The 26,187-nt window shown below is 36.8% G+C and overlaps 1 protein-coding gene across 1 annotated transcript in view; it reads right to left on the bottom strand.

Annotated features, from left to right (window-relative positions):
- The window catches only part of LOC140229652 (uncharacterized), a 48,089-nt gene extending 22,163 nt beyond the window's left edge, over window positions 1-25,926 (bottom strand). Inside the window, exons 1-7 of the mRNA XM_072309895.1 lie at window positions 24,886-25,926; window positions 24,008-24,224; window positions 19,575-19,727; window positions 11,323-11,346; window positions 9,299-9,439; window positions 7,886-8,074; window positions 2,428-2,628 (exon numbers count right to left, since the gene is read on the bottom strand). Of these exons, the coding sequence (XP_072165996.1) occupies window positions 2,428-2,628; window positions 7,886-8,074; window positions 9,299-9,439; window positions 11,323-11,346; window positions 19,575-19,727; window positions 24,008-24,224; window positions 24,886-25,926 (1,966 nt within the window). The remainder of the gene's footprint in view (window positions 1-2,427; window positions 2,629-7,885; window positions 8,075-9,298; window positions 9,440-11,322; window positions 11,347-19,574; window positions 19,728-24,007; window positions 24,225-24,885) is intronic.
- Between the last annotated feature and the right edge of the window lie 261 nt (window positions 25,927-26,187).

Genomic DNA, 26,187 nt, shown 5'->3' with positions numbered 1-26,187 from the left:
TTCTTACTTTTACCTATCACTGATTTAATTTTTCTCTATTTGATTATAGAGAAAATAAAATCAATGATACTTTCAATCATAGTACACTCATCGCATTACAAGGAAGATTTTTGAAGATATCAAAATTACCATATTTCATTCTTTACTTTGTTTTCGGCATCTTCAATCTCAGATTTATCATACTGATAGAAATGGATTTGTCGGGTTATTTATTTATTTATTTTTTTTTTTTTTGCATTTAAACCCTTCATCAAGCATTTTAAGAATCAAATTCAAGTTACGCACTGACATGACAGAAAAGTTGCATCTCGACTTGATATTCCCGTGGTAAGAAAAGCTGTCGCTTATTTTCTGCGATGAAAGCAGGTTTTATTCTACACCTCTTCATAGTTTCGTGAGGCTGAAAAGGTTCATAAAACATGATAATTATGGTATTTAATGGTGACAGAGGGTTTTGCCTGAAATAAATGGTCCATCTTTCATGCTTTGCTTCAGATGAGATTCCCAATCTCTCCGTATCATTAACTTTCAAGACTTCCCCGCGGCTATATACTTCCCTTGACACACACTGTGTTTATCTGTCTTATTTTATATACTTCTCTCTCTCTCTCTTACTTCATATGCTTCTCTCTCTGACTTTATATACTTCTCTCTCTCTCTCTCTTACTTTATATGCTTCTCTCTCTCTGACTTTATGCACTTCTCTCTCTCTCTCTTACTTCATTTGCTTCTCTCTCTGACTTTATATACTTCTCTCTCTCTCTCTCTTACTTTATATGCTTCTCTCTCTCTGACTTTATGCACTTCTCTCTCTCTCTTACTTCATATGCTTCTCTCTCTGACTTTATATACTTCTCTCTCTCTCTTACTTTATATGCTTCTCTCTCTGACTTTATATACTTCTCTCTCTCTCTCTTACTTTATATGCTTTCTCTCTCTTACTTTATATACTTCTCTCTCTCTCTTACTTTATATGCTTCTCTCTCTTACTTTATATACTTCTCTCTCTTACTTCATATGCTTCTCTCTCTTACTTTATATACTTCTCTCTCTCTCTTACTTCATATGCTTCTCTCTCTGACTTTATATACTTCTCTCTCTCTTACTTTATATGCTTCTCTCTCTGACTTTATATACTTCTCTCTCTCTCTTACTTCATATGCTTCTCTCTCTTACTTTATATACTTCTCTCTCTCTCTTACTTTATATGCTTTCTCTCTCTTACTTTATATGCTTCTCTCTCTTACTTTATATACTTCTCTCTCTCTCTTACTTTATATGCTTTCTCTCTCTTACTTTATATGCTCTCTCTATCTCTCTATATCTACCCCTCTGTTTTCTCTCGTTATCTCTATCTTCCTATCAGCACTTCCCTTCCCCTTCATTGCCTCTTTAATTTTGGATGACCAGAGATAAGAGGGTAAGGGGCGGGGGTGGTTAGAGGGAGAGATGATTTGGCTTTTGCACACATTGCCATCCACGACAGGTACATACATGGGACTAAGCGTATATGTTTTTTATTTGACTAACATATTGATGAAAATCTATATTCTTGAAATGCGGGGAAAAACGTAACATTCAATTCAATTCAATTCAATTTATTTCACATCTTTCAAAAAACAAACAATGATAGACATACATGTATGTATAAAATGTACAGAACAGAACACAGAAATATACACAAAACAAGGCATAAACAGTACAAGGACAGTTACAGTGAGGTATAAACACAGTAAAACAGTAATAACTGCAGCAGATGTGTGGGAATGACAAAAGGCCATTGGCCTGTCAAAGGTCAAACCCTAGATGGACTGCATCTTATAAGTTTGCATTTTAAAAATTGTGGCTTTTGGCTTTTATACATAGTTCCTCTACTTACAATGACTTAATAAATTCTTTAAGTAAAATGTTATAACATTACTGTATTGCAGATGTGATTATGCATAGTACATTATATACATTATACTGCAAAAAAAAATGTTCATAAGTATTAAAACATAACAGTTAAAACAATTAACATAATTAAACGACTGGTGGATTAATGATACAAAGCACGAATGAAGGTTGATGACTAAAATAGAAGTACGGATGGGTACACATGCTTTGAACGAGATATCACAAAATATAATAACTGTGGATTGTAAGATGTTACATAAGTGAGTGGTTCACAGTATACAAGCATGCTTTTTTTTTTCTTTTTTTTTCTCAAAACTTAACTTTGTATTTTGCCGGTAAGCATGTATTATCTTCATTTGTTAAACTATCATTTATCCTTTGTACAGTTGAATGTATGCCTATGATGTGATTTCTGATTTATGCCGAATGAAAATAAATGAACTGAATTGAATGACTTCTAATTGATATTAGAAAAATAATTGAATTGAATTAAACTGCTGAAATTAAGCAGGAGTCGGATAGATGACTCACCGATCGCCCTGACAAGCGAGGAAACTCTGGAGTTCCTGGTAGGTCTGTCCCTTTTCCACCAAGTGACAGTGGGGCGTGGCGACCCGTTGCTTCGGCAGGTCAGTGTGGCGTTTGACGACTCGTTGAAGAAGACCTTGTTCGGCTCCGCCGGCAGCCGGAAGGGGGCTTGATCGGGAAGAATGCTGCTGACCAGTGCCGGATCTGAACCGCAAGGAAATATATACACTTAATTATTTACACTAGATTTAGGCTAGATTCCGACTAAACTAGATTAAATTAGATATAAATTCCAGACTTCTACACAACAGCATGTTTTGCAATGCCATTATCGCATACACGTAATATGTTGATAATTCATATGAATCCGTATGATTGTCAATGCCAGTCATTTAAAAACACACACACCCACACACACACACACACACACAATATATATATATATATATATATATATATATATATATATATATATATATTTTTTTTTTTTTTTTTTACGACAAGACGCGACATTAACTTTTTCGTTCGGTGGCCCGTTCGGACTACCCAAATCATCAAATTGATTTTTTTTCTTCCTTTTTTTTTAGTGGCCCGATAATGAAGTTTGGTGGCCTGATGAAAATAAAGAAAAGCATAGGAAATTCAATCATTTGATAAAACATCGATAATAAAATCAAATCATGATGATTATGTAAAAGTTCGAAGGTTCAACAAAGAGTGTCAAATACCACGTATATACTGTGACTTAAAAGTAAGAAAACAAAACATAAGGGAAATGAAATGATTTGATAAAACATTAGAATGAAGTTAAGCCTTGATAATTACGTAAAAATTTGCAGGTATGTTCACGGGCTTAAAATGGCGCGGACTGTATCTAAGTTCACTGAAGTCTAACGCATTTAATATATACTTAACTGAGGCATGAAACACGATTTTCCATGACGCTATGCACATTTTGATAATTAATTTTGATATCCAACACAAATTATACATAAATTATCATTGGGCAGATAATCATTTATGGGCAATACACATGTAGAGAATACGGAGGACAAGTACGGATGCAAGTTTTATTCTGGGTAATCAGGGCTGTGTTTTATCCATTTATTTATGCATATTTACATGCACATATTAAACATCTACTAGTTAAAGAAACAAAGGCGCGTGTGTTACATACAATATATCTAACGTTGGCAAGAAGTTGATGTATACAGGCTATAGATATAGCGTTACAACGAACTTAACTTAAAAGTTGTGCCCGCTTTCACTATTACTAGATCACTTTGGATGTAATGCTTTAATATAAGATCAAAAGAACCAACGCCAAGTGCGTCTCCCAACCCTTGAAGAGATCATAAACGATTAAATTACTCGTTGTAGAGCGTACTCCCTCGGTTATAATTCTCTCGTTTCTTATACCTTTATTCTTTTTAGTTTTATTTTGTACCAAGAGAGTTGCATAATACTGTAATGGATGCGCGAGGAGCTAAAAGCACGTCGAGACCAAATGCATGACGCTCGTAAAGAGACAACAAGAGCGTAATTGTCCTAGATACAGCACGTCGTGTTTTGTTGACGCTGGATAGGTACGGCAGGTGTAACCAACAGGGATAGATATTGACGGCGCCATATTAGGCTGCTTCTGCCTGTCAGTTCTTCTCATTCAACTCTAGACTCTCCACAATTTTCCGCTTCGTTTTCTCCTTGCTTTTTCTTGTTTGTTTACGTTTTTGTACAGAACACCTACGCATATATATATATATATATATGTATATATATATATATATATATATATATATACATATATATATATATATATACAACATATACTACATATGTTATTACATATATTATGTTTATCATAATACATTTAACTTTTATTGGGAATATTTGTACACACACACGCATTTTATAATCAACATACATATAATCATATAATCATTATGTTATTATGTATGTATATTATATATGTATATATATATATATATATATATATATATATATATATATAATGGTATTATTATCCGCGTGTTGGAATAAGAGCATGAAGACGATGAAGACAAACAAATTGACATAATGCATTAGAATCCAACTTCATTTATTTGTAAACCAAATTTTCGACCCTTGCACGGATCTTCCTCAGGGTTACCCTGAGGAAGATCCGTGCAAGGGTCGAAAATTTGGTTTACAAATAAATGAAGTCCCTGAGGAAGATCCGTGCAAGGGTCGAAAATTTGGTTTACAAATAAATGAAGTTGGATTCTAATGCATTATGTCAATTTGTTTGTCTTCATCGTATATATATATATATATATATATATATATATATATATATATACGTATAACAGGGTTCCACACTAACTTTTATTTTTGGTGGCCCCGGGCCACCGTTAGTGTCGAGCCCTGCGTATAATCGTGATGATGCCATTTGAGCACTCAGACTGAGTGGTAAATTGCATCATAAACACCCCTATTATTATATGATTTCGTACAATGATAGCTGACATCATAAACCGCACAAAAAGACTGCATTTAATTCTAATGCTTGTAGTGAAGGTGAGAATTCTTGAACTCATGTAAAATTGAATGTTCATAACCCATCACACTTAACGTGCTTAAAATGCAAGATGCAAATTCTATTGGCAAAAAATAGTACTTTCAAGGTTTTCAAGCACGCTTTCTAAAATGCCTCGTGGATGGAGATCCGAGAACACAAACTTGTGACAGCATTAGATAGTCTAAAAAAAGACCAACTTAATAGAATCTGATACTTATCATACCTGACTTTATCCTTCCAAATATCCAATTTATAAAGAAAGCTGGCATCTGTGAGAAGACATCGGGAGCACCAAAGTGTTGTAGAGTTGACCTGATCAATCACATCACAAGCCCTACAGGAAAATCGCCTCTTAAACCTGTCTCTCTCTCTCTCTCTCTCTCTCTCTCTCTCTCTCTGTGTGTGGGTATGTGTGTGTGTGTGTGTGTGTGTGTAGGATTTCCTATCCTATACAATATCACAAGCATAATGAGCTTTTAAAGATCGCACTTCTTATTTCAATACGTTATAATGGGTTTGAATGGAATAGAAAGTAAATGTGCGTTTAAACGGAATCATGTAAAGGATACTGTCATTTCGAGCGTTAAACTCAACCTGTGAAGAATGATTCTCGTGTGAAGGCCTGTATGGGATATAGTTGGTCAATCTCTCTCCCTCTCTCTCTCTCTCTATTATATATAATTGGGTATATGCCTTTATTGGCTATTATATACATAATACGTATAATGTAAACATATATAAATGTATATACTTACAATCTACACAAGCCTCTAATTGTTGATTACCATTACGTCGTATGAAGTACTATAATACAGTTTTTGTGCTTTTGCGTAATTACTATTAAGCGTCAGTGGAACTCAACCAAGATCAGCCGGGGCGTGCAATTAGCATTAGTCTACTATAACAACCTTCTCATACGCAGGGCTCATTCACTGACTGACGAAAGACAACGGTCAGCCTTGGAGATATCAATATAATCAGAAGTCCGTTCCAGAACACTTGGCACGCAACGAACGTGAATTTGCCTTTGAAAGGTGGGTGGGTGGGGGGGGGGTATCATAGGGAAAGTACGTGCCTTTTGTTTGACGTTCTTTTGCCTATATGGATATACCAATTACAGCTACGATGGAGGCATCACACTAATAGACCCTGCGATTTGGAAAACAAAAACGCCCGGAGGTTCACTCAGGAGGTCAACTTCATTCATTTATCTTTTTTTTTTAGTGGTTTTTATCTGGTGAAATTGCCATTGGAATGCTTCTGTCGTTAACATTTTTCTATGATATTAAAACGTCTGAAGGTAGCAGTTTTCTGTCTCATTTACTTGTTTACCATGGACATTTAACGCAATTCAGTGAATTTGAAAAGCCGACGAATTTGTAATATACAATGATGTTCATAACCTGATATATTTCATCATCATTAGTTTTCAGGTCTGGATTAAATATTATGTGTATTTTTTTTTCTCGCATGAATTGGAATTACATTCTATACTGGAGCTTGGACTAGATCACTTCACCGAAATTATAATCATGAATATTCTTTTTGTTTGTTTAGTCTTCAAATGATGACTTTGACAGATTTGACAGAATATTAGCAATAAATACAATGATTTTCGCCCATGTAACTTGCCTTCTTTTGCTTCCGTTTTTTCTTGCCATATAGCAGCGGTCACACAACTACCTTTCTGCAGATTTCACCGAGGCTGTCAGTATTAGGCTGACTTATCTGAGATGGTTTCACAAAGGTGATATTCACTGGGTATCGGTTCTAGCATCAAATGGGGCATCCCTGACAAAAAGTAGTCCCCACGGAGGTGTTAAGGGTGAAGTTCATTAAAGGCCTGCCCCGAACGAGGCAACTGAGACGGGGGCGACTTTGTGACGTCAGCTTTATACCCACACGCCGCATGTCGTTTGTTGTCAGCGTACATAAAGTATGCAACGAGGGTAAATTATGATTCGCAGGGGGGTTTTTTACCTCGCTCTCCCTCTATCTTTCTGCTATCTTCTATATAAATAGTGTTTATATATGCAGTTGTTACACATACTGTATATATGATATATCAAACGTTTATGTAATAATACAGTATCGTGTTGCATGCATTACTGTATTTCCTGAACCAGCTAATGCGTAATCATGCATATACAAAATACTGTATACACAATGTATATTGTCATAATACACACTTATGTAATTAAATGCGTTTGAGTCTGTTTTTTTTTTCTCAGATATAGATGGTCACTTTTATACACTGAAATTATAACATACAATAGTCGTCAGCCAGTTGAGAGCAATGGGATTGTGGTGGGTTTTGGTGGGCCTCACAACACTCCGTTTATACCTTGGTAACTTGTGATAGCACTGGCACTTCTTAAGCCATCAATGTTCGCCATATTCATTGTGAGTAGCGATCTAAAATGTTTAAAATGTCTGTCAAACTGCACCCATTATTTAAATCTCGATATACGCTGTGACTACACGATTGTCACGAATAATTCATCCAGAAAATAAGGACACGATTGTTTTGTCTTTTGTCTGTGGGCGGAGGCAATATCCCCTATATGCTATACGTTGCGTGTAGTATAGACATGACTTCATCTAAGGTAGATATGAAACCAGTGTTTTCCCGAAGGCGCCACACTTCACTAGAAGATTTATATTTGGGTCTATCAACACTTGCAAACCGCTCAGATATCTATTACGAAGTCAATGAATATACATTGGACCAAACAGAAATATCACTTACAGATATCGCGCACACAATAAAACATGCGGCGGACAGCTACGCATGCAAACATTCACACCCAGTCCGCCCTACCTTCACCTCACGAGTCCGTGCCGGTTGGCCAAATCATGCGTAACGAGAGTCGGGTTATGAATATTATGCGAGCGTGCACTTACACGATACATTGAGCGTGAAGTTCAGCTCTGTCGGGCTTGGACTTGTGTTGATTGTGCACGTGTACATGTCCTCATCCGATCGCTGCACGTTGATTAGCCTCAGATCGAAGCTCGAGTTGAAGAAGTCTCCATCTTTGAAAATTCGCCCGGATGGGTCGAGCAGCTGATCCCCCACTGAAAGAACTCTTCCTGAAAGTATGCGGAAGTACATCAAACACATTGTCGATAATAAATACAAGACATTACCATTGACTGATTTAAGTGTTTGATTTGGGCGCCATAACAAACACTGACCTAGATTTTTATCAGGAATGGTCATAGGCTGTATTACGAACATGCGAAATACGCTGAATACTGCAGTTTACAGGCAGTTCTTCCTTAATACTGTCCTCTTCCATTAAGATTGTTAGATATCAAGAAAAAGCAGAAGTTGTTTAAGTCGTGATCACATCATCAACTTGAGACTAAATAGCTTCAAAGGAGATTGTAATATCCCAATAATTTTTCTGATGTTACCTTTCTTAATATGGATATGCCTACTGTCCCAAGATTCAATTCAGTTCAATACAATTCAATTCAATTCAATTCAATTCAATTCAATTCAATTCAATTCAATTCAATTCAATTCAATTCAATTCAATTCAATTCAAGTTTAACCCCATCTTTAAAAGAAATACAGCATAAACAAAGAAGTATAACAAATATAGTTCACTTATATATTTGACGTCAAAAAACATAACTAAAACACAATGCGAAGTATTACGGAAAAAATACATGGAAATGCTGCACGTTGATTATAAAGATTCTCTTTATTATATCGTCAAATCGATATGACATGAGGAAATCGGGATTGTACCTCTTGTGGTCGTAAAATGATTGAGTTTTCACATTTTATCTTTTTTGTGTTGAGATACTTTTTATCTTCTTCTCTTTGGGGAAGAAATAAGGGCAGCCGAAGAACACAAAATGCCTCTCTTAAGAGGAAAAGAAGGAAAGCAAGGCCACACGCCTTTTACAGATATCCGCTCAAACAGGTACAATTGTGTTATATAGGTTGTACATGTTCTTCTTTGTTGTCACGGTAGGGTGTGAGTATGGGATAGGTTATGAAGGGTCCGATGGATTATAAAACATTATGGAAGTTAAAGGCCATGATCACTTCCTCGAGAAAGATAATCATTATGAATCTGTAATGTCCACAAAAGCCTGTATCTAACATTGCGATTGACGAATCGCTCTGATGGAAACATTTCCTAAAGTTTGATTGATTACACTGCCTTGTGAAAAAAAAAAAGTTGAGCAGAGAGAAAGACAGACAGACAAAAACAGACGAACAGACAGAAAAACTGGGAGAGATATGGAATTGCCTATAATATGATGAAGAAAGTACGCATATTATGCCAACTGTCTTACTTCTTCCTTTGTTGTGCTTGTACCAAATTACAGGATTATCCCCCACGTCGGCTACTCGGCACTTCAGGAGGGCGTTGGCCCCTTCGTTGACCCGTATCATGACCTGGACGTTGTGCGTGATGAAGTACGGCATTCCGGGAGCTGCGGGAAAAAAAAAAGTAGGGAGGGGAAAAAAAGGGGGGATGCACACTTTTCTAGCGTTAGGCCATGGCGTCGCAGAGTCTACCGTTGGTCCCCTGTGCTGTATCTATATTTATCACCTCTGATATCTTGTCACCTAGCCGTTGATTGGTCGTATGTATCAAATTATTGATCACCGCTTGCCATTAACAAACCTTTGAAAGCGAACCGGTATTTTGAGCTTGTTACACTTTCAAAATGGTGTCCTGGTTACGTATGAAAGCAGAGAATTGGAGATAGTCGCGAAAATGTATCAGAAATTTCTCTGCGTATAATGTTCCTTTTATGTTGCTGATATTGACACATTCTACACGCACAAACTACATATCAAAGAGCGCAGTAATTTTTGTATCTCTGATCTCGGTATTTGTAAACCAATGTATGGCTATTCTAAACGCATTTACACTCATAAACGCACATGTCACATCAGGACGCCAGGGTCATCTTAATCTACCTAAACGGGATTTTATGTTCCAAATATATGGGGTAAGTCTTTTAAGACTTTGGAGCAACACAAAGAGACAGAGTTTGTCGGATGCAACTGTGCAACAGTCGTTGACAGTCTTAGATAAATTTCATTACCACATAGTGTGGACCAGAGTGACAACAAATCAAAAATAAAATTGATTTTTTTTTTCGTCATGTCTCCTTTTCTGTCAAGATGATTGATGCTGTTACTCTTATCATACATCCAGAAACCTAATTCACCGATATATATATATTCTTTTCTCTTTTTGCGGATATCAATACTCATTTCTTTTTGTAACTTTCCGTTTGTAATCACTTCTCTTCCATTGAGTATTCACCTAGATATCACAAAGTGGCGGCTCAGAAAGTAAATGTTCTATACAGTACCTATTACAAAGTCGATTACTTCTAACTTTGGGACGAGATCGTGCTTTAAAAGAAAAGGAGTACTATTCCATGACACAACAGCAACGGTAGTTCGAATGATATGTTCCGATCGAAGATGAACAAGAAACCAGAATAAGTAAAGATTAGGGGACCAACTTCTGCATACATTATAAAATGAGTCTTTTGTGATACTTACCAGGAATTCACCGATATTTGAGACTAGTTTATTTTATTAGAGGTGATTTTAGATGAATCATTTTTAGATCAGTGCCAAATCAACTTCAGCTATTTATAAAACCCGTGTTGTCCAGATGGGCATTTTGAAAGGATTTACTTTCACGTTGTTTAAATGTACTCAAGAATGGATTTGGAAAAAAAATACAAGTATTGTATTATTTTAGTATCATTACTATTATTATTACTATTGTACGCTTTAACTTAATCTACCCTTACCTAAGAAAGACATTGCAATTCACTGCATGCAGAGTGTATATAGAAAATCATTCAGACTACTGCAAATAGAGACTATGCTACAAAATATAGCATTTCTGTATAATGCAAAACATCATACTGAATACTGAAGATTGTAATAGTTTTCATGCTAAATAACTTAGAGCACAACCTGTGATTCCTAAACAAATTACAGTTGCAATGTGAGAGAGAGAGAGAAAGAAAAAAAAAGATAAAGAGCTTGCTGAGGAATGCAGTTGGAGATGCTTTAGTCTGCGGAATCTAGAGGTCTAATTCACGCTTAACGGCTAACCTAAATCCTCTTTTTAAAATCACAGTTATATTTCAGTCTAATTCACAATGTAATACAACATCTTCTTGCATACACGTCAAAGAATGCAAATTTGATAAGAAAGAGGCATTTTGAACAAAATTGCGTCCGAGCAGAAGATATGCGAGAGTAAAATGAGGCACGGTCAACACGTTGTACGTCAGTAACTCATAATAAGACACTTCTTTGAAGTTTATGGACATCTTACCCGAGTAACGACGAATTATTGGGGCTGTGGAGATTTATGTGTTTTGACAAGTGTTTGAGGGGGTAAAAGGTGCAAAACAAAGAGGTAATGATCAAATATTGAAAATTCTGGTGAAGTTCAGAATTCAAATATAAACAGCAAACTTATCGTGCAGATAATCAGATTTTAAAATGTGTTTTTCATGCAGAGCGAAAAGAGGTTTTTTTTTGTCTTCTTCGAAATCACTTCAGAAACGCAAAGGAAAGGGAAATGAGAGCACACAAACACCAAGCATGCAAAAGAAAATTAACTAAACAATAAAAAAGAACAAATAAAAAATGAATGAGGTTTGAACATATTGCCATTCAATTGCTTTCGTTAGTCAAATTATTTGCCTTTAACGTATCTTTTTCAGTGTCAGTATAAGATTTATTTCTCGACTTGTATAAAGGAAATCAATTTCGACTCTGTTCGAAAAGATGGAAAGACAGAAGATCAGGTAGGGAAAAAAAGCCAAAAGCGTCTCTATCGCGTCAATAGAAGTAGCGGAGATTGTACTCACAATGTGGTCTCGACGTAATACCAATTTGCTGGGCGGTCAGTTGGATTTCTCGGTGAAATTTGTGCATTGTTTTTTGCGTGAGGAGAGCTATGTTTTCACAAATTTGAAAAGTCGTCATATTTTTATTTCTGAAGCAATAAATCTTGTATAAAAGTAACAAACACGATAAACCTCGAGTCGGAAGAAGAAATCATCAAAAGATTCTCTTAACAAAATTTAACAATTCATATATAAAAAGTGCTGCAAGTATAGGTAATGCATATCTCCCTTTGGACACACTTACCAAAATATGTAAAAAGACTGTCAATTAGTTTAAATAAATGTAGTTATGGTAAAATCCTTCCCTTACAGGGTACGTGCCCTTCAAGGGTAATTCAAAAGAGTTATGAAAAAAGAAAAGAAATCAAAACCTGCAAAACTATTATCTCTTTCACGAATTACACAAAAAGTTGATTTTGTTTTTATCTCTTCGAAAAAACTATTGGGTCTTTTATTATTCTTATAATTAGTACACCTTGTGTCACTTCAAAACTTTTACAGTGATTTTTTTTTTTTTTTAAGTAATTAAATCACATTATTCCAGTATTGCATCTTCAAGATCACTTTCTTGGAGAAGTAATACTGGCAGTTTTTGGTTGGAGTTGATCTGGTCAGTGTTATGCAATCATGCTCATGATATTTGGTGCTGAGAAAAATAATGAACGCAGTAAGTAACGTCCACATTCAAGATGAACAGCGCCCAAAATGACATCATTAAGGGGCACCTGTCATGCTGCAACTGTTATGCTGCGTTCCTATCATCCAACTACCAGCACCTCTTTCTTGGAAGATACGACGTCGGTAACACTGTCCCTTTATCAAAAGAAAATGTGTCCTTCCTATAAACAACGCCCACATTCAATTATCTATAATTTCAGGGAGATCATCATTGCGTTTAATCTAACATAAACAAAACCCCTTCTTTTTCGGGGTTGTTGGTATTCTTGTCATGCAAACAATCTAGGGCTGGACATTAATATAGTCAGTAAGCAAGGGTGTATTATCATTTGCAATTACTTAAACGGCGCTGAAAATATAAGAACCCATAAGTAGATCCACTGTACAGTGCTGCCCCGGAAGTGCCCGGAAGGTATATACAGACAGGATATTGGTTTCGTTTCATTTCCTGCTCTTATGTGAATGAATGGCGTGGTTCATCAGCATTGACTCACATTTGTTTGTTGCTTAAACACATAATTATGGCATGACAACAAGTATACCCTGATGGGCGATCAAAGAATCAGAACATTTGTTTTTTGGTCACTGTGTAAGTCATATCAACAGATTAACGGGTAGCCTATTATCACTGATATACACCGAATTGTAAACATGTTGTTTTGCAGGCGGGTATCTAATGTTGCCAAGAATATATGGTCCACAAGGGAGTACTGGAATATCATCTTGAATAACAACAATCTCAACGCCCAGCAAGACGATATTCGTATGAATATCATGCAACTCAAATAAAAAAATGCTTCCTCTCTCGTATACATAGCACATTTTGCCCTTTTTCATCGATTTTCTCCTACTCGTTTTCATTCCCTCTTACAAATTCATGATGCAACCGTTTTACATTCAGCTATTTATATTCAAGATCAGGCGACCATAATTGTATTGCCATTCGTAGGACCGGGGTCATCCCACGAGACCGACACCCAGGAGTCATTCAGCCCACGAATCAAACAGCCCACGATTTGACACGACGCAAATAGCGCCCACGAGTTCAACATTTTTTTTATAGGTAACACATCCAGCAGCCGACGAGTTCGAGATTTACCCCCTCGTGGGCCATGTTTGCTTAGCGTCAAACTCATGGGCTGTATGACTCGTTGGCTGTATAACTCGCGGGCTGTATGACTCATGCTCTGTACGACTCGTGGGCTGTATGACTCGTCCCTCGTGGGTATCGATCTCGTGACGTGCACCCGTAGGGCCTACTTAGTTGATACGTGTATACGCGCTTTGCACAAGTTTGACGACAAGATCTTATCATTACCAAACACCTGCGCTTTCGACAACCTTCAAAATGTAATATCTCGTGCTTTCCTTATCACACAATTTCTAAACTTTCAGTGATACTTGTAGTTATTGAGATGTATGGTGCGTACTCTAAATGATACCGTTGCATTATCCGTACTTATTGTTTGAGTGCTCGTAACTGAGACCGTGAACCGGCACAGGAACCGGAATAAACCTGAAAATAAACTCTACTTATAAACTATATCAGTTACAATGGCAAACCTTGGGCAAAGTTACGTTATGTAGGCAAAATATCCATTACCATGACATTTTCCCCCACAAAGAGATCCAGTTTCAATGACGAAAAGTGAAAGTATTCGTCCTTCGGTGTAGTATTGCTGAGCAGATTTCCGAGTGGCCATGTTTTGCCCAAATGACATTACACAATGTCATTACATTACACAAATAAATACGTGGATTAAGTGAATGCAGCAATATCAGCAGAGCACATCAGCAAAATTTTAAGGAAAATTGGAAAATCGGCTCAAAATTAATTCTAAAGGATACTACAACAGATGATGACAGTACTGCAGAACGACATAAAGAAAATATAAAGAGAATTTTACAAAAGTTCATTTTTCCACCCTGTATACCAAAAGAGCAATTGTCTTACCTCTTTTAGAAAGCAGGTGGAATGATATTACCCTTAATACATTATGTCAACAACAAGTCAAAGGAATAAATACTTTTCATTAAAAAAAAAATCTAATTTTTGTAAAAATTTCTTAATATCTTTTCTATATCGCCGTTCTACAAACTGTCACAAACTGTTGTAGCCTTCTCATCCAGCTGTAGCGGCACTAAAACTTTAAAAAGTCATAACTTTGGAATGGATTATCAAATTTTCCCAAAATTCTTATTGATGTGGTCTACAAATATAGTTGTACAATGTATTCACTCAAGCCACGTTTTTATTTGGGGACCCTTTCCCCTGAAGTATCCGTATTCTGTCTTCGCAATCCATTGCAGATTAATTACCTTGGATGTTGCAACGAGGAAGGATGTTCACAGAAATCATATAACTTCCCCCAAACCGTCGTGGAGGAAGCTTAACAAAATATTCTAAACAAAAACCATCGAAGCAAAAATGTCCAAGTCAAAGTCATTATTATTCGCATTTTTATCATGCCCTCCATGTATCTGGAAAGGGGGATTGAAATAATAATTAAAAATAAAAAAATCACCGGTCACGTATTGACGTAGGAAGAGGAGGGTGCTCATTTCCATCTGTGACCATGAGACCTGCCAGTTTGTTTGAGTTTGTTAAGAAACAATCATCGCCTTCATTAGAATTGCCCCTCGCGGTAAGGGCAAGGGCACAAAGTGGGAACCTGAAGCTCCTTTTAATGGTAAAGTTGAGTTTTGTCAACTTTTTCTTTCATATTCACTGGAGCGAAGAAGAGCTATTGAAACAATGTAAGACATATACACATCCGAAATGGTATTGTCACGGGTCAGTTCAAATATATTCTAATAATATGCGTCATTAAGTAATAATGATAATAATAATAATAATAATAATAATAATAATAATAATAATAATAATGATGATAATAATAATAATAATAATAATAATAATAATAGTTATTCTAAAAATGATGATGATAATAAAAATTATAATAAAAGGTAGACTCACGTGAAGCGCTTATTCTACCAAAAAAAAAAAAAATATTTATGGTGCTGTGGAACAGAATATCAAATTCACATGTCAAATTAAATCAAATAATTATGTAAAAAAGTAAAACTACTGCTACTAAGTTATGAGGTTGCTTCAGTGTTCAAGTAGGACACAAAAATTATAAGAAATGAATTAAAAAAATTATGGTATTAAGAAATTTCAAATGCATGTACCAAGGTTTTATGACAAATTTCGAAAGTCAGGTGTCACAAAATATCGCTACATTTGCATCATTCTCTGACAAAGACGTGCCTGGCATATATAATCGTATTTCTGCATTGCTGAGTTTGGCGTTGATATCATTCAAAAGTAAGTAAAACATTTTTGTCAGTTAACTAGGCAACACATTTTCTACTTCTTCACCCGAAGCATTAATTACAGACGCAACTCGACGTAATGAATTTGACGCTTCCGCGGCGAAAGTGCAAGAACCGTCAAACGTATTAACCTCTTCGCATGCATAATTCACAGGCTCTTGAAGGTGAAGATCCGGTGTGGGGCGAAAGATGCACGGCTAACTCCAGAGAGAGTTATCTCCCTTTTTCCTCCATCCCCCTCTCTCTAACCTTCTCTCTTTTTCCGTCATGTTTAGTAACTATGGAAAATGGTGGCGGGAGTTAACAATGTATGGGAAACTGGGCCCGCTATAGCACTCCGGGGACACTCCAAAATTTAAGTGTATCTTTCCTTTCCTTGGCCTTCGTTGCAAAATACAGTCAGGCAGTGCTTCCGTTCCTGTGTACTGAAAGCCAGGACATACTAGTAGGACACCTTTGCCATATTCCTCTCAATTACTTGGTACTCTCATTATACGATCAACTTAGATTACAGTGTCTGGCCAAGGCATATGAAGACTGGCATTATCTGTTTGTTGAATCCTCTTTTTGAGCTAGTTTTACGGTTAAATTTGAATATCTTCAAATTTGTTTACATACGATGACTTTAAGTGAGTCATCAATGTTTGAGAGAGGATCATTTGTAACGGGCGTGTTGGTGGCGCCTTCCATTCGATCTAATCGACAATTGAAGACCCCCAAGGGGTAACCATTCCCGGTATAATGGTTTCCTGTTTAACATATCGAACAAACACATGGATACAGAGCAGCGAACAACACTGAGAGGCACGGTTAAGTTAATTGTTTTGCCATAGCGGCCATGTGGCCTGTTTCAGAAACCTCCTTTATAAAATAGAATATATAATACATTATGTCCATAAAAACATATCATGAAACTTATATGATTTTAATCACATGTGCTGAGCAAAGTTAAAGAACATTTCTGTGATTTTTTTGAAATAAAAAATTCATAAATATCGAACATTTTAATATCAGAAAAAGAAAGTTATGATAGATGAACGGTACAATTAATTGTTTTGCCATAATATTTATGCGGCCAGGTTCAGAAACATTCTTTATAAGATATATCAATTATATTTATATACAACATATATATACATAGTACATATAAAACTTACATAATATCGATCATCTTCGCTGAGAGAACTTAAATTTTCTATGTTTTTCTATCAAACATTAATATAATTATATCAGACATTTTAATATCATAAAAAAGAAAGTTACGATAGGTAAACAGTTAAATTGTTTTGCCACAACGGTTATGCGGCAATTTTCAGAAACCTTCTTTATAGAATATAATTATATGATACATATCTATATAGACATATGAAACTTTTATCTTTTTTTTTTCATCTTTGCTGGGCGGAGTTTAAAAAAAAAAAAATCTGTAGAAGTACTTTTCTACCAAAAATTCATATATCGCGCATTTTCATATCATCGAAAGAAAGTTATGAAAGATAACAGTTAAATTAGTTGTTTTGCCATAACGGTTATGCGGTAAGTTTCAGAGACCTTCTTTAAAAAAAAAATACAGAATACATAATTATATCTATATAAACATATTATGAAACTTGTATGATTTTAACCATCTTTGCTGAACAAAGTTAAAGGAAAATGTGTAAATTCTTTTTTTTTCTATCAAAATTTCATATATCAGGTATTTCAATATTATCAAAAGAAAGTTATGACGTACAAATACGTTGTTGTTTGTGTGATGTATAACAGCGGAACTTGCCCTTGACCTAGAGGTCGGAAATGATGTTCGCATTTAATTGTTTCTCACAATGTATCTGTTTATGCAATTTAAAATTCATTACCGGATCTCGCAATAATCACCTACGATAAGATTCACCTTGAAAAGAAGTTTGCAACCTCAAACCCCAATCAATGTGGTGACAGATTCTAAATGACCAGATGTTTCTTTTTCATTTAGCTTATTTGTTTGTGTGATGAACAATTCCAATTTATCTCCTCATACACCTCAAAATGAAAGTTTGTTAAAGAATGAGACAACAGAAGGACCATGTATACTTTGCAAAAGTAGGAATGCTCTTCAAGATTTCGTTAATTTACGTTTTTGAAATTATTACAAATATGTTCTGTTAATACACTGTATATAATTTTCGCTGTTTATTTAATGGAAACGAAAAAAAAAATAAAGTTGAAAGTTGAAAGATTCTTTCGGAATTGAAAAAAAAAAAATCTAAAAATCTGTTCAAAGATTCAAAATCTATTCAAAATGATAATGATCCTTGAATAGATCCGAAAGTTATATTGATGATATTTTGATGGATGGTGTTTAAGTAGTGAGAAATAAATTTCAAACGGATTGTGAGTAAAAATTTCATAGTTACGGCATTTTTGTCTCCTTTTATCACTGACAAGTTTGAATCAAAACAAAGCGTTTTATGTGCTCGAATGGGTGGAAAGATACAATAAAAGATTTTGTCGACTGAATCATCATGACCATAGTTACTAAAACATGAAAGACAAGCTCTTGTTCATCAGTGGAAAGTATTCTAAACAGTGCTAAAGCACACTTGAGCACACACAAAAAAAAAACCGAAATGAAAAACCTCGGTCATAGATAGCATTTGCTAAATTGTTATGCTGTCATTTATAAAAAAAAGAAAAGAAATAAAGACAATCATGAACATGCACTGCGTTACTGCAACCGATGTCCTTCTATGGTACGTGAAAACAAAAACAAAAATATCACACACACACACACACACACACACACTATATATATATATATATATATATATATATATATATATATATATATGGTTTCATAAACATGCCCTTCGTAGTTATAAAATGCACACACTTGACAAGAGCTAACGATCCAAAACTCACTCAATAACAAATAAAACACGACGATGGTCTCTCTATTTTTATGATGCCAAAAAATAAAAAGTTTTTTTTTTTTTGTCTGTTTGCGTGCAATATGCAAGAGTTCGTATTTGATTATCTAAGCATCTAAGAGTTCACCCCACACAGCACAAAGACAGCACACGCCGGATATGTAAATTGGGGGATGTAGTCGCAGCCTCCTTTTTGTCACTTCAAAGGAGGAAATATGCACCTCTGCAAGAGCGACAAGAATATTTTAGTTGCATAGATGCACTATTCTACATGCCTTTGTTTTCATTGTCAGCCAAATAGTAACCACATGCTAGTACACAAACATAAAACAGAACAATAAACATACATATAATTACGGAATGTTTGAGACATTCTCATGAATTCTTTGAATTTTAGAATGCTTTTAGGTTTCGATGATATTTTTTCCCCACGGTATACATTTCAGAGAAATCGAGAATGAAGTGGATAGGGCTTGTCATATTATTAGCTTTCATTTTTCTTCTTAGAAAAGAACCTCGATTTTTATATTACCATTATAGCTGCATTATCTAAAGGTGTATCATGTTAATGGCTTTCTTTACTCATCTTTGTCGGTTTGTTTTGTGCATCTATTTGTCTCTAGTATAGTTCCCACAGTTTCTGATTTAATGTCACTCTCATTAGAATAAATCGTGAAAAACCAGACTAGGGGTTAAGGGGGTTTGCATTGGGGGACGACCGCCGGAGAATCGGGCGATCTGCTGGTACCTACCTGGAGGCGTAGACTTCGGGGCGTTCGTACAGTTTCTGTACATCGATCCCGGCATGTTGGTGTCGGAGATCGCGACCACATTGGCGCACTTGCTGTTGCTTATCGGCTCGGTAAAAGCCGTGGAGCCGATAATGATTCGTCCCTTAAACTGGTCTGACAAAGTTGGGAGGGAGATGGGAGAATCAAGTGTATGCGGGGGGGGGGGGGGTGGTGACGGTGGTTGGGTTAAAAGGAATTCAATAGAAAGGGGGAGGGGTTATCAAAGTAGGGGTGGGGTGGATAAAAGACGTGACAGATGGGGTCGAAAACGGTATAACGGGATCGGTTTGCAGGGAATGAGTCGAGGTTCAGGTTGTGGAAAGACAACATAATGTGTTGATTAATCGATGTCTGGAATTTGCATCAAACAAGGACATGGTATACGCAGCGTTATCCTTCGATGTTTCCATCAGCGACAAAAAAAAAGTACTTCATCTCATGCAATAATTGTTTGCGTATGAAAACATACCGCGTATTCCCTTTGCACTTTAGTGAGAAAACGGACAAGTTCACGGGAGTTTCACCAAAAGATTTCCTCAAACAGTTCTAGCCTATGTTTTGAGCAACCGAGTCATTTATTCGTGACAGATAACATTAAAGTACAAAGAACTTTATGATGCTAGTCCGATCAGAAAATACTTCCAATACAACCTCACGTACATACATACATACACACACACACACACACACACACACACACACACACACGCACACGCACATGCGCGCGCGCGAACACACACAAACATACACACATACACGCACTTCTACCCAGAGAGAACTCACATGGTAAAGTACCTGTCGAGAACTTCTTGTCCCTTGCAAAATTCGACCAAGTAAGATCAAATAAACAAACGTGACACTCTATAATTTATTGTATGAGTTTTCTTTTTGTGAAACCTTTCAGCAAATGGTTGACAATTTAAAGAAATGATTGCATTTTCTCATCACTGTCGGTGCCTCACCTTACACAGGCCGGAAGATTTTTGGTCATGTAATTTTGCGATTTCTCTTCATCTACACTGCAGCACAAATCAGTAAAATCCATGCCACAGGCACTCTGTTCGGCTAACGTCAAAGAATATTTATGAAAAAGAGGCATTGACATAAAATCCTATCCTAGATTCAGGAAGACCGTAGTCTTGTTTAGCCCCCTGTATTCTCTATGCTTTGTTCTTCTCTTCACGTACACACAGACAGACAGACACACACACACACATAATAAATCAAATAATGAAAATCATGATATTGGTATCAATAGAGATATTAATAATAACGATACATAATCATTTATTGACACATTATGGGAAATTATTTGCAATCGATAGGTTTTGTATTTAATTGACGTGTCATGACAGCAAATTACATTTTCATTCATTGGTTTCATTTGCAGTGCACATGCAGTCATGCACGAGGAATGAATGCTATCACAATGCACTGTAGTCCTCTTTTATTTCGGGTTTTAATTCGGAATATCAATATCCTCTTTTATTTCGGGTTTTAATTCGGAATATCAATTTCGTTTTGCAGAAGCCGTTATGCGAGATGCGAACTCTTGTAGAATGAGTAGTAACGATTAAAATGCAGGCAGTCAGTGTTTACACTGACCGGAATACGCAGTGAAAAATTGCCCATAGGGTCAACACAGTCGTTGCCATGCATGGTATGATGCATGATATTAAACACATCATTTCTTCCCAAGTATAATGGGAAGTGGCTGTATACAAAAGATGGCCGCTTGACAGCATAATAATGATAATGTAAGTGTGTACATTATCTCAATAATACAACGGTATAATGCACTGTTACTCTGTTAGTAACGGAACACCATGATTTATTAGTATCATTAAAAAAAAATCATTAGGATAAAATGTCATAAGGCGCAGAAAACAACTACCATGGGAACAGCGGAACGATAAAGTCTGTCGGCAGGAAGCTTTGTAAGCCTTTTTCAGTGAAAGTGCATAATTGATAATTCTTGGGAAAAAAACCCCAAGAAGTGTTCGTTTAGCAGTCAACTCCTACGCAATATAAACAATCACACTAAAAGAACAATGACCCCTTCTCTAATATTTCTTTGTTGTAGACATTTTATCTTGTTTCTCTTGTTGCAACTCCCATTCCTCCTCTTTTAATTTAATTTAACATTTAATTGGTTATACCTTGGAAATATACCTTGGAAGTAGGCATTTAAAGTTAATAACTTATTTGCCTCTCGTTGACGTTATCATCAGGACGAAGAATCCAGATTAGGACACAAGTCTAGTGGCGCTCTACAGCAGTTGATGAACATGGACAGGCAAAGGACTCTTCTGGGTCAAATTGGTCTTTTCTTAACAACCAGAATTTCGACAAGTTGGACTTGAAAGTGTTAATTGATGTACTCTCCACCACAGCAGATGGGAGGTTGTTCCATTCGTTAATACATCTCTGAGAAAAGGATCCATGTCTAAGCTTTGAGTAAACTCTCTTCTTGGCAATCCTATATCGATGGCCACGGGTTCTACTATCAGTTGGATGGTCAAAGAAGTGTGCCGGATCAAGGTCATCTAGGCCATGCATTATTTTGTACATCTGAATCATATCAGCTCTATGGCGTCTGTAGGCAAGAGATGGCAATTTGAGATGTTGTAATCTCTTCTCATAACTCAGGTGTTGTAGCATCTGTATTTGGCGAGCTGCTCTACGCTGCACTTTTTCTATTTGTGTAATGTCTTTTTTCAACACTGGATGCCACACAGTTGAACAGTACTCAAGCCCGGGTCTGACGATTGCTTTGTATAAGTGCATAAAGCCTGTTCTGTCCAAATTAGAAAAAAAGTCCTATTGATGATCCCAAGCTTTCGATTTGCAGCAGCACATACACTATCCACATGATATGAAAACTTCAATTGTTTGTCAAATATTACGCCAAGGTCTGTCTCAATTTCGACGGCAGGAATAGGTGTATTCTCGTCTGACATGTAGTAATTATAACGAGGATTACTTCGACCATAGTGGATGACCTTGCACTTCTCTTGATTAAATGGTAGTTGCCACTGTTGGGACCATTTTAAGAGTCTTGCCAGATCGGCTTGTAGATTTTCACCATCCAATGGAGAGCGAATTGGCGAGAAAATTTTCGTATCATCTGCAAATAGCTTGACTTCTGATGAAGTGTTACAAATAATATCAGGAATGTCATTTATATATAACAAGAACAATGTTGGCCCCAATACACTTCCTTGAGGTACACCGCTAACAACGTCTGATGCACTTGATGGGGTACCATTTACAACTACCCGCTGGGTTCTTCCAGTCAGGAAAGATTTGATCCATTTATGTAGATTCCCTGTTATGCCGTACGCCTCTACTTTGTTCAGAAGTCTAGCATGTGGCACACTGTCAAAGGCTTTGCTGTAATCTAAGTAGATGCAGTCGATATTACCCTGGATGTCCAACTCCTTCATCCAGGTTTCAGTCACATTAAGTAGCTGTGTTGCACACGATCTACTTCCTCTAAATCCATACTGCTCATCCGTAAGGAGAGAGTTCGCATTCAAGTATTTGATAATTTCATCACGTACAATGGTCTCCATTAACTTAGAAAGGGAACTGGTTAGGCTGACTGGACGATAATTTCCTGGCTTCTTTTTGTCTCCTTTCTTAAAAAATTGGAGTAACGTTGGCTTCCTTCCACGAGTCACATACCACACCACCCAACATAGATTTGTTAAACAGATGAGCAAGTGGCTGGGAAATTTCATTCACCAATTCTTGAAGTATACGATTGTGAATATTGTCAGGTCCCGGAGATTTAGATTGGTCCAATTTCAAGATAGCATTTTTGACATTTTCGTAAGTCAAACAGACTGTGTCTAGTTGCATGTCACAAATCCTAGGTTCAAGGGATGGAACAAAACTTACATCCTCCTTGGTAAAGACTGATGCAAAGAATGAGCTCAGTGTTTCTGCTTTATCAGCATCAACGGTAGCAATGGTTCCGTCCAGCTTCTCCAAGTCACCAATACCGTGCCGAAATTTGTTTTTACTCTGAACATATCTCCAAAAACTTTTCGGATTGGATTTTATTTGCGAGGTCAACTTATGTTCAAATGACTTCTTCGCAAGGTTCACTTTCTCAGTTGCTTCATTTCTCGCTTTATTGTATAACGCTCTGTCAGACTCGCTTCTCGACTTCTGAAAACGGTTCCAAGATTTATGCTTGCATTTGATTGTTTGGCGTACAGTGTTATTCATCCATAGTGGTTGCTGATTATTCCTGGCTTTGACCTTTGGTACAAACTTAGCTGTTAACTCTTCCAAGCAATGAACAAGAATATCATTTTCACTGTTGATATCATCGTCCTGCACCATTGCGGAAAATGTATCATTATCTTTCACATGTTTCCTCATACGCTCATAATCTTCTTTGAAGAATGCAAAGCGTTCTTTTACGGGGATGCTTGTTACACCACCAGGCAGAAGCAGTCTAAAATCTAGCACCATGTGGTCACTTTTACCAATCGGTGGTGATATTGCTAAACAGTCTACCATATCCTCTTGGTTCGTTATGACAAGATCTAGAACGTTGGACTTCTGCCCGTCTCTCATCCTAGTGGGCTCTTCCACTAGCTGCGAAAGAAAAAGATTCTGCAGAACTTCCACAAAGTCCCTGGCAAATTTGTTTCCAGTTCCAGATACGGATAGAATATTCCAATCTACATTCGGTAAATTAAAGTCTCCAACAATGAATACGTTAGTATAAGATGAATTTTCTATCTCGTAAAATAGTTTCAACAGAGCCTCATTGTTTGCATCCGAACTATTTGGGCTTCTGTAAACACATCCAAAGAGAATACACTCTGAACCTGATGAAATAACACACCATACGCTTTCCATGAAGTCACTGTCTTTGAAAACTACTTGTTTTGACTGTAAGTTCTTTTTGCAGTACAATATAACACCTCTCTGACTTTCTGCTGGCATAAACATGTTGTATCCATTAATAATAAGTTCACATTCATCCACTGAATGAAGTAAGTTCTTTGGACGTATCTCCACTAGAGCAATGACATCTGGGTTTAGTACAGCAATTCTTGCTTCTAATTCTAACTTCTTGTTTGGTAAAGAGTCTACATTGCTATACATACAAGTCAAATGCCCTCCACGAATACTACTATTTACATGTAAAGAGTTTCCAGAGTCGATTTCTATGTTAGGCATCCTGAAAGGGCTGAGGGCCTTTCTGATTACCTTTTTTGTTTAGCTGATTTGAGGGATCCTTTCTCTTCACCAATCTGTCACCACGAATCATCCAGTTGTTGTCAGCCTCGCTCTTCCTTCTTTTCATTTCCTTGACAAGTTCGTTCCTTACTGCACGTTCTTTCTTTGTGAGGTCAGCTTGGATATAGAGATCTTTGTAGTCAGTTGGTCCAAAACGAAGCTTACTAGCTTTCTTCCTTGCTTCAGCACTGGAATCTGGGTTTGAGAATTCCACAAGCACTGGTCTTGGTCTTGGACTGGTATTACTCGAATCCAGTTGCCTTCTTCCCAACCTAGCAACACGTTTTGCATCTTCTTCGATTTCAAGATAATCCAGCATCCCTCGGATAGAGGCTGTGTCGTAGTACTGCCTCTCTTTACCGTCCTCTGACTCAAACTCTGCCAATCCATACACAACTATGTTATGTTTTCTTTTTTCCTTTTCGCGTTCTTCCTTAGCACAATCTTGGAAGATTGACTGGACAGATGAGGCCAGGACATCATGAGCAATATCACTGGGTTCCATTCTCTGCTTGTCTTTCAGTGCAACCTTCATTTCTTTGATATCGGATTCCAGACGCTTGCATAACTCTTCCACCTTAGACCAACCACTACTCATTTGTTCCAGTCTTTCAAGTCTCCTCTGTGTTTCTCCAAGGAATTTCTTGCACCGTTCCTCAACAATCTGGTCCGTTTTGACGGCTTCCAGGGCCCTAGATTCGCATGATGGGCAGAACCAGTGAGCCGCATTCACCTTAGTGAATAACCCAAATTCCTGAGAGGACAGGGCACTGCACTTTAAACAGAACCATTTTTCACATCGCTCACATTCAATACTGTCATTCCCACCGATGAGCTGTAATTCACAGGCTCCCCCACACATAGAACCCGGACTTCCAGAAAAGCCAGGCTTATCCGCATCCGTGCAAGATCCCGAAGTCCTAGCAGTTGAAGCATCCTTCATGTCAGCAGGTCTTTTCAGGATTTTGGGTTGAGTCTCTGAATTAACAGCACTACTTGATAAGGATCTCGTTTGCGGTCTATATCGCAAATCATCCTTAGCTGATGACATATTTGATCACCAAATTATTACTCAATCCTTAATTGAAACTTGAATAAACTTCTTCGGTCAAGCACAAATCAGAAGCAGAGAGACTAGACTGACTGACACTGTGACAGTAGATCCTAAATGCCCCAAAATTCAGCCAAAAATCACCACCAAATATGGCTGAAAACTAACCAAGAATTCAACACGTCAGCTCAAAATACAATACAATAAGCCATGCATATAATGATTCAAACAATAACAAAGCTGGTCACAACATTAAACACC

The sequence above is a fragment of the Diadema setosum genome, chromosome 6, assembly GCF_964275005.1.
Source record: "Diadema setosum chromosome 6, eeDiaSeto1, whole genome shotgun sequence".
Classification (NCBI taxonomy): Eukaryota; Metazoa; Echinodermata; class Echinoidea; order Diadematoida; family Diadematidae; genus Diadema; species Diadema setosum.
The sequence above is the reverse complement of the archived record's forward strand: the minus strand, read 5'-3'. Positions and strand labels throughout refer to the sequence as shown.